The 14,579-nt window shown below is 46.4% G+C and overlaps 1 protein-coding gene across 2 annotated transcripts in view; it reads right to left on the bottom strand.

The window, feature by feature from the left end:
* MGAT5 (alpha-1,6-mannosylglycoprotein 6-beta-N-acetylglucosaminyltransferase) overlaps positions 1–14,579 on the bottom strand; it is a 441,795-nt gene that overhangs the window by 227,348 nt on the left and 199,868 nt on the right. For both annotated transcript variants that reach the window (XM_075530286.1, XM_075530287.1), the window contains exon 4: positions 9,318–9,482. In XM_075530286.1, the coding sequence (XP_075386401.1) occupies positions 9,318–9,482 (165 nt within the window). The remainder of the gene's footprint in view (positions 1–9,317; positions 9,483–14,579) is intronic.

Below are 14,579 nucleotides of genomic sequence, written 5' to 3'. Positions count from 1 at the left end.
TCATTTTCAATTTTCAACCGGTAAGATTAATAATTATGGTTCTCTATTTTAAGAATAGCATCCACATTCGTAGCCACTGCACTTCAACCCCCAATACTAGACTGTATCGCATGTCACAACCCGTGTCTGGGCAACGCAGGACTGCCAAATGCGCAATTTGGGGCCAAATATCAGAAAACAACGACTTGAGCTGTACCTGATAGACAGTGTGATCGTGGTTTTTCCAACTGACCTTATAAAGGGGATGTTATCAGTACTTTGGGGTTTTAGTAACCTGCCAGTGCTGACCAGTTATTCAGCTGGTGTTAAATGCCAACAACTGGTGTGCTGGCAGTATAAATAGATAACAAATGCCTACAAACATGCAACAAGTATTTTCTTCCCCGCAGACAGTTCCTCCAGCATGTCTCCCAAAATATTCAAATCAAGAGTTGCAACCACAGATCCTCAGGGCAAATCAACCGTGGGAAACCCATCAGGGTGAATGAAGAGACACCTACTTGCTGAGTGGTATCTGCTGAGGACAGAGAATGAGATATGAAATCACAAGGTCGACTGCCAGCAAATTCCCATAATTAAAAAAGGACTAGAGGGTGAAACTCCTGCTGGTGGTAAAACCAGTGCTGTCACCTCTTGCATAAGCCAACCTATGTGAGCAGCATTTATGGAGTATCTTCAACAGGTAAGGCTCCAACAAAACAGGGCAGGCAAAGCTAAGGTCAAGTGAACATTCTCTGACAAGTGCTTTCATGATCAGATGTCTCTACTTCCTACATTTCCCCCCTGTCAGTCCTGTTCTCTGTACTTCATTAATTTAAGGTCACAAAAGGAGAGAGAAGCAGAAGCCACCATTGCTTAAGCCAGAGCATAGTTCTCTAAGTAGATAATGTTGACAAAGCGGGGGTGGGGGTAGGGTGGGGGCAGGAGCCCTTCGGGGAGTAAACCTGAAGAAATTCATTTACTCTGGGGAATTTTCAAAATCTGCTTTTTCACTTTTTTGATTCACCTTCCTCTTTAACAAAATAAACAGGAGCTCAAAAATGCATTTCAATCTGATTCTTGATTTTAATAAGGTTCATTTCCACCTAAATTTCTCTAGGGGCATGTTTACTTTCACAAAATCAAGAAACCCAAGGGTGATACATTTGGAAAGAAAAGCCATTTTGGATTAAAGCCACACAGAACATAGCTAAACAGTGGAAGGGGGTGGGGGCGGAAAGACACACACACACATACACACACACACACACACACAGGTGTCCTTAAAAAGGAAATAAATGTGGGGAACCTTATTCAACAACTATGAAGCCTAGTTTAGAGGCAGTTTAGAGCCAGCCAGAAGACACATTAGCAAGCAAAAAGACATGCCAGTAAGCAGTCAGAAACACCAGTGAGCAATAAGACACCAGGGGAAGCAGTAAAGACACGCCAGGGAGAATGTTTCTGAACAATTACCATATGTCTTACTGCAGGGATAGAGGAGGAGACTTCACTCGGCTATGAAAACGAACACTCTCACAGCTCAGAGTCCCTTCTGCCAGGTCAACAAGGGCCTAAGGAGTGCCCAAGTAGCCGTGAACCAAACAGCACAGGAAGGCTGTTCAGGGGCAGGTCAAGGGTTGGACTCCTAACCAGAAGGTGAGCAGTTAAGTCCACCAGATGCTCTGTGGAAGGAAGGTGTGGCTTTCTACTCCCATGAAGAGTTACAGTCTCAGAAACCTGCAGGGTTGGGTTCTACCCTCTCCCATGAACTCACTATGGGTTGATTACACAAACACAACTCGGTGGCAGGGATAGAGATTAAGAGAGCCTTTGCGAGGTGCAAATGGCTAAGCAGCTCAGCTGCTAAGCCCAAGGTTGATGGCTAGAACCCATGCAGAAGTACCTTGGGGAAAGGCCTGGTGTTCTACTGTTGGAAAAACCCTACAGCGCTCAGTTCTACTCAGACACACAAGGAGTCAAAATCAGCTCAACACAACTGGTTGGCTTTCATTTCCATTATAGCACAAGAGCAAATACTTTAGAAATAGATGCTGGTAAATTGACAAGATCTAAAGGATGCCATCAACTTCTGAAATAAAAAAGCATACCACTATATCTACTGTGGTGAGCCTAAAGTCTACATAAAAAGCACATGCATAGAAAAGGGACAAGCATGCTCTTGCACCAAAGATCAGGTCATCCAAAGAAACAAGGCTCTTGGGTGCATAAGCAAATGTGGTGAAGAAAGCTGATGGTGCCCAGCTATCAAAAATAATAGCATCTGGGGTCTTAAAGATCTGAAGGTAAACATGTGGCCATCTAGCTCAGGCGCAACAAAGCCCACATGGAAGAAGCACACCAGCCTGTGTGATCATGAGGTGTTGAAGAGATCAGGTATCAGGCATCATCAGAACAAAAAAAAAATCATATCACTGTGAATGAGGGGTGGGGGGAGTGAAGAATGGAGACCCAAACCCCATTTGCAGGCCACTGGACATCCCCTTACAGAAGGGTCTCAGGGAAAAGATGAGCCAGTCAGGGTGCAATGTAGCAACAATGAAAAATACAACTTTCCTCTAGTTCCTAAATGCTCTTTCCCCCCCCACTATCATGATCCTAATTCTACCTTACAAATCTGGCTAGACCAGAGGATGTACACTGATACAGATAGGAACTGGAACACAGGGAATCCAGGACAGATGATCCCTTCATGACCAGTGGTGTGAGTGGTGATACTGGGAAGGTGGAGGGAAGGTGGGTTGGAAAGGGGGAACCGATTACAAAGAGCTACATGTGATCTCCTCCCTGGGGGACAGACAACAGAAAAGTGGGTGATGGGAGAAGTCGGATAATAAAAGATATGACAAAATAATAATTTATAAATTATCACGGGTTCATGAGGGAGGGGGGAGTAGTAAGGGAGGGGGAAAAGGAGGAGCTGATGCCAGGGGCTTACGTGGAGAGCAAATGTTTTGAGAACGATGAGGGCAGTGAATGTACAAATGTGCCTTACATAGTTGATGGATGTGTGGATTGTGATAAAAGTTACATGAGCCCCTCTAAAACGTTTTTTTTAAAAAACAATTTATTAGGGGCTCATACAACTCTTATCACAGTCCATACATATACACACACCAATTGTATAAAGCACATCTGTACATTTTTTGCCCTAATCATTTTCATTTTTTTTCTCCTCTTGTCTTTTTTTACATTTTATTAGGGACTCATACAACTCTTATCATAATCCATACATATGCATACATCAATTGTATAAAGCACATCCAAACATTCCCTGCCCCAATCATTCTCAAAGCATTTGCTCTCCACTTAAGCCCCTTGCATCATGTCCTCTTTTTTTTCCCTCCCTCCCCGCTAAAATATTTTTTTAAAGAGCGAAAAAAGGTAGTCTTAAAATCTAAAAAATATTTTAAATTTTTGTGTAATTATTAGTTTTTAAATAAATACTATATAGAGTTTTGGAGGCTCTAGTTTAAATATCTGAGTTCATAAAAATACAAAAATTGGGGATCTTAATTGGAAAAAAAAGAAACAAGGCTCTTGGACACAGAGAACTTGCTTATGAGACAGTTTAGCAACTACTCCAGGAAACTTTCATTCCTCCTTCTCATCTTTAAGAAAATGTGAGCATGCTTTGCCAGACTCATCCACTTGCAATGACTTACAAAGAAATTAAGGGCAATCGACTGAAGAAAAGGACAATCTCTTTTCCACAGCAGTAGGAAGGCTGAGTCCAGGCAACAGGTGAGTCCAGCACCAACGGTCCCCTGCACAAATACTTGGACTCAGCAGAGCTTGTGAAACCACTTCTTTCTCACAGATGCTGAGAGGATTGAGTGAAAAAAAAACATGTTCCCTCAGAGGGCTGTAAACAATGCACGGTATTCACAAGATGGTTGGTCTCCTCTCTTCCATCCCAGTATTGTTCTGGGTCCTAATCTATTTCTAATCTGCATCCCCTTCAATAGACCTTCTGTGATCCTTTCCATGTGCAAAGCCCACGCCGCCACAGGAAGCCTGACAGCCATTCGCAGCCCCCGCACACCACAGTTCCTGCAGACGGTTCGTTGTCCTACTTGGCTACATACAACATTGAGGACACCTTTGTTGTTGTTGTTGTTGTTGCTGGGGTTTCTATTCCCCCGACTTAAGGAGAAGGAAGGCAATTAGTAAACGGGCAATGTTAACCATGCTCCTGTTTCCCAAACAGAAAGAAAAACCATGAACTCAAAAGAAAACACTATGGTTCTTTAAATATTCTTTAAAAGTCAGTCCTAGTCATTCTCATACTGGGGCCAGAGATGGTGCAGGGGTGAAGTCTCACTTCTCTGCGGGAGACCTAGCTGTTGTTGCCATGACGCTAAGTACGTTTTAGCAGTTCTTTCAGGCTAAGACTATGGGGCACAGGCCTGTGATCTAGTTCCTCAAAGCAGGCCATGCCAGTCGTATGGACCGCGACGGTCAGAACCTGTTGTGCATGGAGTCGAAAGTCAAAGGCTAACTGCAGTGTCACTACACCAGGTACCCATCAGGTGCCAATGAAAGAGAGAATGTACACAGGAGGCTAACTGAGTAATTAATTCAACAGAGGGGCTGGGTCAGGATGCAACCAACTCCCGCCCACTTGATTCCTAGAGGTTTACCCACCATCCTTTGCCCGGAGACTTGGAGCTGAGGTGGGGAAACCAGTACGGAGAGTGGAAAGGCAGCTGCGTGGGGCAAACAGGTGAGTATTCACCTACTAGTCAGAGGCTGAGGGTTCGAACCCAAGATGAGCTTCGGTATCTGTGTGCAGCAGGGTCACAGCCTTAAAAACCTTATGGAGCAGGGATTTCTACTCGGCACACCTGGGGTCAACAGGAGTGATCCGGATCAACTCCATGGCAGCCATCAACAAGGAGCTACAGGACATGGGTATTGTGGGTGCAGGGCGGCAAAGTACTTGGAGTCTCTGTAACTCCCACCTAAGGACCTTTTCCAGTTGGTGGGGGAAGATACCAATAGTACTCGGTTTGTACGCTTGCTAACAGGATTTCTTGTGATAGTCATCCTGTTGCTTTTAAAACAAACGCTCTCAGAAGCCAGACAGGGGATCTGATTACCAGTAAGCGCTAGGAATGGAGTGTGTGCTCTGGACCATGAGATCACTGCCTACTAAACCTCCTGGTAGCCATAATGTCAAAGGAATGGCAGAGGAGCAGGATCAGCAGTAGGTCCAGGGGCCAGAGCATGCCACAGGGGGGGGACAGCCTCCCAAGGCCACCAAAGCCAAGTGCTTTAGAGCAAGAGGCTGGCTGCTTGAGGAGTGGAATGCCTCTGGGCACTTAATAGGGAGGGGGGAGGGGGGTTCCTGGTTCATGGAGCTGGAGCTGAGAGCGTTCAGGTTGTCTCCCGGCACTTAATTCAGGGAGCTGGAGCTGAAGGTCTTCCTGCTGAGGCTCACAACAGAGTGAGCCCTTGGGCATTTATTAGCAGTCCTGAAAGAACTTTGCAACATGTCCCAACTGAAACACTATATCCTGATCCTTGTTCACGTGTATTGTACCTGGTCCCTAAGAAACACTTGAGTCATGAAAATGGTGTGCGTTAAGCCACTCAATGAATGAATGAGCCTAGTAATAAAAAGAGTGTGAGGAGGCAGTTGGGGGGTTAGCAGAGTTAAGGCAGAACCCACTGCCCCACCTCAGGAAACAGGATCATACAGAACCGCAGTGAAATCAGATAGAATTTCCAATCGCATCTTCTACCAAGAATGGGGGTGGGGAGGGGCGACTGCAGCGGCATGGGTTCCATTTATTAATAAGCAACTTAACACAGTGGGAAGCTTTCTTGTCTCATTACAGAAGCTATTGAAAACTGCAGGGAGGATGGGATTTATGGCCTCGATGACACTGCTTCTGTGTTGTAATTAAAAGTTATTTTTAATACCTCTGTTTGGTTGGATGCTTAGGATTGTTGGGAATATACGTGGCAATTTCTAACTTGCTTAAGGGCAAAGAGCATTACCGAAAGGTAGCACAACAGACTTGTATAATATGAGACAATGAGATATTTTGACACAAAGAGGTGGGTAAAAGAAGAGATCTCTCCCACTAAAAGCTGTGAAAATTTATAAAACAGGGAAAGAGAAGGAAACAGGCTAAAATGTGTACTGAACTAGATCTTTTAAATCCTCAAAGTACCTCAGCTACTTCCTCCATCCATTAACTAGAATTTGGCATAACGGCCACTCACCAGCACTACATACAGTTCAGCCACAATCGTTCCCCCAGAGCATCTGACACTCGAGCTCGATGCTTTCTGTGACCCCAGACAATGGCAGTGGCCACCCCCAGTCCTACCACAACCACGACAATCTAAGGCAGTGGTTCTCAACCTGTGGGTCACAACCTCTTTGGCGGGGGTGGGCTGGGGATGAACCACCCTTTCAAAGGGGTTGCCCGATTCATAGCAGTAGCACAAACACAGTTATGAAGTAGCAACGAGAGTAATTTTATGGTTGGGGGGTAAACTGGATACCCAAAATTGGGGCGATAAAGGCATGAGGTTGTTGGCTTACAAGGTTTCATAGGTGGGAGAACATAGTCACAGGATTATAGGATTAAGGTGTAGGTGTTGGAGTGGAGACAGAATTGTGAGGCTAAAGAATGATGTACAGGTGCCAAGTTGGCAAGGGGTGGATTGAGGTAGTTTATTGTGCCAACCTGGGTGATAAACACATGTGGGGTTAATTGAAAGGTGGAGGGATAAATGGCTGTGAGCCTTGCCTTTCGAGTTCTTGGGTCTCTTGCTTTGTGATGGTCGGACCAGGGTGCAGCTGCCTTAGCCAGTTCCCTGCTTCAGCTGGCAAGGCTCACTTCCTACAAGACATCCCTGAGAAGCCATGGACCTACCCCGATGCAGCCCTGGGTGCTGGAGCAGCTGTGTGGATACTCCTGCCAGTGATGAGGTGCTTACACATTCACTGATTCGACTTTCCTCCTGCAGTCGGCATCACTGAGTTTGTTGTGTGAGATGGAGGAGGACTTTGTGGATTGGAGTCGGACATATGGGTTAATGTTGGACTTGTGGGCTTGGGCAGCACTGGGTTGGCATATTTTATTGATGTGCACTTAACCTTTATATATAACTCTCTTATCTATGAGTTTCTGTGGATTTGTTTCCCTAATGTGCCCAGAGTAGGACAGGAGGGTCACCACAACATGAGGAACTGTATTAGGAAGGTTGAGACATTAGGAAGGTTGAGAACCACTGCTCTAAGGGCTGATTTGAAGACAAAGACATCGGGTGCCTTGTGAGCTGCAGACAATGGTTTGGGGTTTGATTTCTACCCACTTCCTTTCTCTTATTTAAGATTTCCATTTCAAGAAGGCAATGGGCAAAAGCGTCCCAGAGTAGATATGTAGAATCAGACCACAACCAGACAGTGGACATGTATCTCCTAAGTGCCGTTTCCAGAAATTCCCTCTCTCCGTATACTTGTAGAAGCTACTAGGTGTTCCAGAATGTACTGGGGAAGTTCCCAGCTTTCTAAGTCAAAGTCCACTCTGAGAGCTCCTCTGACATCACTGTTTCCTCCACACAAGGGATGTATTTATAACTGTCCTGTGTGTGAAGTCCAGTGCGTTTCTCTCGAAAAGAAGCGAAACCTCATTGTGCTTTCCAGCGCTACCATGGGAGAAAAGGCACATGGTCTTCTCACTTGTCTTATGTGATGGAATCGTTCCCCTCCTGTAAGACTAGGTATACATTAAACATGTGTACAACTCTCTGACCATGATGTACTTGAAAGTTCAGGACCAACGATGGGAAAGTTGTCATGAGCATGAGACCAAAGACTTCCATGATTTCAAACTAGACAGTGAATCCCAGTGCATTCTGGGAACGAGAAGACTGTGGGTTCCTTCTCCCTTTCAAGTGTATGCTGCAAAGGAGATTTGCTTATCCTGAAATGACACTTGGTGTCTTATTAAAAAATTTTTTTAAAAGTCACCAGATGGCACAAACAATAAATAGGCTTGGCAGTTAATAAAAAATTTGAAGGATCATATCTCCCCAGAGGCATCATGGAAGAAGACCACAATCTCCTTCCAAAACCCAGCCACTGAAATTCCAAGGGCCCACTGACACACGAGCGGTTGCCATTAGCCAGAGTAAATGCACTACCAACTGGTACTAGTATAAGTACATTGTAAGCACTTTCTGAATGGCTGGCTCTTGTTCAACAACTGGGAGAAGAGCATCCATCAAACACCAACAGCGTTGGAAAGTTCTTCATGGGGCAATCAAGGAGGGAGGAACAGGAGTCCTACAAAGGTAGGTGAGTTACAAGGCATTGTCATCAGTTCCAATTCACGCATGCATAGGTTTATTCCAAACACAGTGTGTTCAAACGCATCTGTGCAACCAGACCTGTAGGGCAGCAGGCAAGTCCTGCCAGCAATACACTCGATCTAGTCTAACTAAGGGGGTCATCTAATTCAAGCCGTGGCCTCTGAGGGGATCTGCAGGCCATTAAATGCAAGGCAGAGATGTCAGCCCAGAAGGTTATGATTATTCGGGGGGAGGGGGCCTGGGGGGAGATTACAAGGCAGCAATCTTGGTTTTCTCAAATGGCTCATGAAGATTATGGGGGCTTATTGAGAAGAAGTCTCAAGAAAATGAAAATCTGCACTATTGCAGACTGTCAGAAAAGTCATGCCAAGGCATTTCCCCCAATCGCAGCGATGCACCTTCGAGGGGAGCAAGGGCTGAGTGCGCTGTGGTATTTTCAGAAGACAAACCCCGACTGTCCATCAGCCCTAATCTGGACCCTTCAGATTTCTTTTGGTTATAAAAACTCACACTCTGAGAAGGGCAGGATTTGAGTCCTTCAAGCTTCTCCAAAGAGCACAGGATGATTTGAGGGACGGGTCAGAAAGTATCGATACCAGGATGTAGGCTATATCGAGAAACAACAGCTTTATATTTTGATGTTTCTGTCTCCTAAAGGTCTCTCTGATGTTGTAACAATATTTTGTATTTACACTGTATGAGCTTCTCAGATAACCTCTAGATTTCATTCATCCATGTTATGAACCTCTCTCAGCAGTGAATTCCAGGAGCTCATTATGGACAAGCCTGTCACAGAAACCACCCTACGCTGGATACCAGGGCGAAACCATAAAGCACATTAACATTTCTTATTTGTAAATAAGTGTAAACTCAGGTTGATGAAACTTCTGTTACATGAAAAATTATTATGTTCTTTCGTTGTTGTTTTTTTTCCCTGAAGTGGAGCCTCACTCCATAACAGGGCACAACACTGCTATTCTTACCTGCCACATTAATTTTCTCAAGTGCACCCAAGCTGGGAACAGCTGTGGTAGAGTTGGTCAAGTTTGTTCCTGTGCCATTAATGACGAGATTGTCCACCTTCGACTCTAACTTGCCAATGCGCTGCAAAATATTATCCAGCAACACAGCAAGGGTCTTCTTTAGATCTGTAAAAGAAAATGCAGGTCATTTAAAAATAATTGGGCCCCTGCGAGTCTCTCTGGCTTTCTTTCACTTCTTAACAAGTAGAGCAGAATGTCTCAGATGCTTTTGATGTAGCACTGCTGAAAATCACCGCTGGAAGACCTGTCCTGCAAGACGACACAGAACAACCCCAAAACCGAACCACACCCATTGCATTCAGGCAAGCACAACTCGCTGGGGGCCTCCAGGGCAGAGGAAAGCCCCAGGGACTTCCAAAGCCGAAATCTGTAAGGAATCAGGCTGCCGCATCTTGTCTCCACAGAGCAACCGGTGGGCGCGACTGTCAAATGTCTGGTTGGCAGTCAAGCAGTACCCCTGCTCTCCACCTGGACCCCTCTTAGGGCACCACACCTATCAATCTCCCCAATCTCTCTACTCAGGGATGCAAGTGTGGCAACCAGTCACTTCATAAATTCTTTCCAGCTGTTACCTTAATAGAAAATCTTCCTTGCTTAGCATCCTATCATGCTCTTGTTAGCTACAGTTGCGTTGGCCCCTGGCTCCTGGCAACTCTATGCACACAGTGTAGTTAGACTACTACCATCCCAGAAGTGCATTGCCACCCTTTCTCTCTAGGCTAGCGCAGTCTGGACGCTCCACTCCAACCTGTCCACCATCACAGGGCCAGTGTCAGCAGGTGGTGGGTACAATGGTCTGGAATGAAGCCTACAACTCCCACATAAAAGGCAGAAAGACTTGAACTAATTGGACCACCACACTTTACGAGGGAACTTTGGAAAGTTCTTGGAAAACTGGACTCAGAAGATAATGGGATTTTCCAAGCAGCTTTCTGAAGCCCCCTTTCCTCACACAAGGGCAGCTGTTCTCAACCTTCCTAGTGCTGGGGCCCTTTGATACAGTTCTTCATGTTGTAGTGACCCCCACCCCCACCCCAACCATGAAAGTATTTTCGTTGCTACTTCATAGCTGTAATTGTGCTACTGTTATGAATCAGGCGACCTCTGTGAAAGGGTCTTTAGACCCCCAAAGGGGGTTGAGAATTGCTGCACTAAGGGAATAACTGATGTACCAAAAGACATCCCAAATGTGTAGCCAGGCCTTCTGGTGGGTTTGGGATTGAGTCCATTGGTACGTCCAGCACTGTGTACTGTAGCATGGCATCATTTTTTTATTAAGTGGTGATGTTGGTTACATATGAGAGTACTTAAGAAAGGTCACAGTCCAGATGTCCAGACATGCTGACTAACCCAAAGCTACATATGATGAGAATTAAGAAAGAAAATACAGACTAGATTTTTTTGTCTGTTCAAATACTTACTGAACTATCACTCTGCGCCAGGTATTGGGCACACTGTGCTAAATGCTGGCATTTTCTTGCTTATACGAGTTGATTCCCATTCCGAGCATCTGTCTATGAGCTAGAGTGGTGCATTTTCCTAGTGACTAAATTACAGGTGCACTGGCTTCACCCACACACAAGCCTTTACTAAGTCTTTAGACAAGAGATTCTACAAAGACCTGAACGTAGCCCCTCTCCTCTGGCAATCCATATGCTGACTTGTATGTGTTGGAAAGGCAGACAGACAACAAAATGAGCCATCCAAGAGCACAGACCCATTTAGGAACTGGAAGTCAGCAAGATAAGTGCATCAGTTAAGTAGCTGTCATCTGCCATTCTACTGGGAACAGAGGCAGACCTGACAGAGAAAGGGCTCTGTCCTGGTAGGAAATAAAGACACACCCGGTCACGTCCCAAACACCAGGCCACCCCCAATGATCCTCTCCATGATGTAGCCAGGCTGCCAAGGGGAAGGGAAGGGGAAGTTACCATCAACAAGTAATTAGGCAGGAAGCTGTGTTCTTAGTGGCTTATAGGCCAGCATCACTGAGTGGACTAAAAACAAGAAAGAGAAACACAATCCCCTCCTATAAGCCTGGGTTCTATGTTTTGGCATCGACCAGTGCAAACGTTCGACTCCACGAGGCTATTTCCTATCACGGCTTCTTCACTCACTCATGCTCCTACGTGGCTAGCTTAGACGGTTTCTGTTCTTCCATGTATTGTCTTGTTTACGAGTAGAAACACAAGCCAGCCACAGATTGGGAGCAATGGTGTTCCACATGCATGCCTGAAGCTAAGGTCACACACGCACATAAGCAATGTCTGTGGTTACAGAGAACAGAAGTCAGAAGAAGAACCTGAACTTATTCCCAGATTCCTGACTTGAGGTCAAGCATAGGTCAAGATCCCAGGTAGGGCAAGTGTGAAGAGTTCAGCACCTTTCATACCACGTTGCAGTTGCCTCTGTGAAGCCAGCTTCCAACTGACGCAAGGCCAGACACAACAGAACAAAACATGCTATGGCCTTGCGCCATCTCCGTGACAGGTTACAAACCCACAGGGTTTGCACTGGCTGATGCTCCAGAGCACACCACCGGGCCTTTCTCCCTAGGACTCTTCAGCCTGGAAGCTCCACACCATAGCAACACTCATGCCTGCGCCGACAGATGGGTGGTACTGTGCTAGGTGTCCAAACCGAGAATCGAACCCACTGGGCCATCCCTACCCCGACTTTTTCATCTGTTGCTCAGTGACTAAGGATCTAGACTTTGCAGCAGAATTCTTGGGTCTAGAATTACCCTTCCTCTTTCCTTACCTGTAAATAAGCTACCTTCCCTACCTACCTCTGTGGGTGTGTCATCACAACTTAATGAGTTTCTATACGATTTATAAAATATTTGCAACCGTTGCCCGGCACATAGTAAGCACTACATGACAGTTACATGTATAAATACAAAACTAAAATGTAAACTTCCCCCATGCTCCCACCCATCCTAACAAACTCCCTTCTTGGCTGATACAAAGCACTATCGTTCTATTCAAAGTGTCGTGACATCACTCTTTTCTGGGGCATGGTGCTGCATGGGAAGCATGACTCACATTTGTCACAGGCACCTCGTTAGCTGGCAGGGACAGCAGGAGACAGTCAGCAGCTCTGTTCTCGCACTAAGCCTAATACATCCACGGGTCTCCTTGTTCTGAAGTCAGTCAGAGGTGCTGGCCACGCGGATGGGGGCAATGGCAATGGTGCCAATGAGAGACGGCGATAGCGGGTATAAAGAAACGGCTCCTCAGATATACAACAGCCACCGCCCCATCTCCCATGTCTCTGCCTGGATCCTGCATCTCCAATCAATCAGCTGTATAAATAGCATTTAAGCATCCCCAGAAACTGGAGTCAGACAGACCCAGAAGTCTTGGGGTTCCAGAGTGCACTAACTCAAGTTTTCTCATTCACAGCACCGACATGTGGGGCCCAAGCCTTCTCCACGGTGACGTGCCCTGTGTGCACGTGAAATGTGTGGCAATGAAAGCCATCGCGGGCCATTGCCGGGTGCTCCCCACGTGTCTGAGAACCACTGCATTAGACGCATGGCCTCGGTCCTTGATTCCCTGCAGCTCCTCTGTGGAGACAGCGAGCAGGCAGGTGGTGAAAGGGTGATGGGATAAGGGAAGAGCAGAGGGAGAAACCTCTGCACTGAGCTTGCATCGTGTGAGACAGGCTCTCCGGAGGACGCGGGGCAGCGCTACAAACATAGTGGGAAGTAGCATGGACGAGAGTCAGTAGTGCTCCATGGGCATGGCTAACAGATTAGCAGTGCTGATGGCCTCTCGGGGGCTGCTAAGCTTTGGGAACTCTGAAAAGCCAGTAGGGCTACTGGACACAGTCCCTAACCCATAGCCTTTCATTAAGTTAGCTTTTGGTGGAGCATCCACGAGCTATAGTGAGACTTCATCTCATGAACTTCGGAAGTGTTAGGAGGAGAAGCCAGTCCCTGGAGAAGGACAGCATGCCTGGTACAGTGGAGGGGCAGAGAAAAAGAGGATGGCATTCAGCAAGATGGACTGAGCCAATGACTGAACAATGACCTCACACATGACAACAGTTTTAAGGATGGCACAGAGCTGGGCAGCATCTCCTTCTGTTGAAGGTTGGACTGCTATGTCCAACTTGACCCCATCAAACAACAACGTTAGTGAAGCAAACAACCTTAGCTTAGGAAACAACTAAGAAGATATTTCTTGTTGTTCAGTTAGGGTCCACCTACACTGCTGTCCTTCGGTGGCCTTGTGGTCTGGACTGAGTACAGACATTCATGGTGAGGAGGAAGGATGCTAGTGTTCACTATCACCAGCACCATCTGAGACTGCTACTGCCAGCAATGAGCCCCGTTGCCGTCAAGTAGACTCCAACGCGCCGCTCTCCCTCAGGTGCAAGAGTGCAACTGTGTTCCTTCTTAAAAAGCAGATTGCCAAGCCTTTGTTCTGGGTGGTTCAAACCTGTAACCCCTCAACAGTCCAGCACAATAACCGTTGGCGTTAGCCAAGGACATATCCACCAGTCTTATTCTTTATTCCTGAGTTATTATGTGTCATGGACCCCTGGTAGACATGGACTGCCAACTATGAGGTTAATAGTTCGAATCCACTAACCTCTCTGTGGGAGACAGAACTGTTTGCTCTTATTCAGATTTTCGGACTTAGAAACTCTAGGGAGCAATTCTACTCTGTCCCTATCAAGTCGCCAAGAGTCGAATCGACTCAACAGTCGTGGACGAGTGGCTGGAATTTGCCAAACATTCTTCTTAACGCTACAATACGTGAACATGTGGCTCTTCCGGTGTCCATATGTCCATTTTCCAGAGGAGTAGAGCGCGGCACAGACAGGTGACTGGACCCGGCAGAGCCAGAATCCAAAGCCTAAGTCCGGTTCACTCACTATGGTGCACTCTAAGGAGCACTGGCTGGCTTAGCCACCAGCTGCTCCATGGGAGAACGACGTGGCAGACTGTCCATAAAGACATAGAGCCTTGGAAACCCCGAGGGGTAGTGACACTCTGTCCCTGGGGTTCCCATGTGTCGAAATCGACTCCATGGCAACTGGGCTTTTTAGAACAGTCTCCTAACACTGGCCAGGATGGATCTTTGACCTGCTGTTTCTAAAGCTACTTTCAGGGTTTCGCATCTGCACCTGCACCATATTTTCAGCAACTCCATCTACCCAATCCTGCAGCATTAAACACTTGAGTCGAATTAA

Source organism: Tenrec ecaudatus, chromosome 13 (genome assembly GCF_050624435.1).
Source record: "Tenrec ecaudatus isolate mTenEca1 chromosome 13, mTenEca1.hap1, whole genome shotgun sequence".
NCBI lineage: Eukaryota > Metazoa > Chordata > Mammalia > Afrosoricida > Tenrecidae > Tenrec > Tenrec ecaudatus.
Note: the sequence above shows the minus strand (reverse complement) of the source record. Positions and strands in the feature narration are given on the sequence as shown.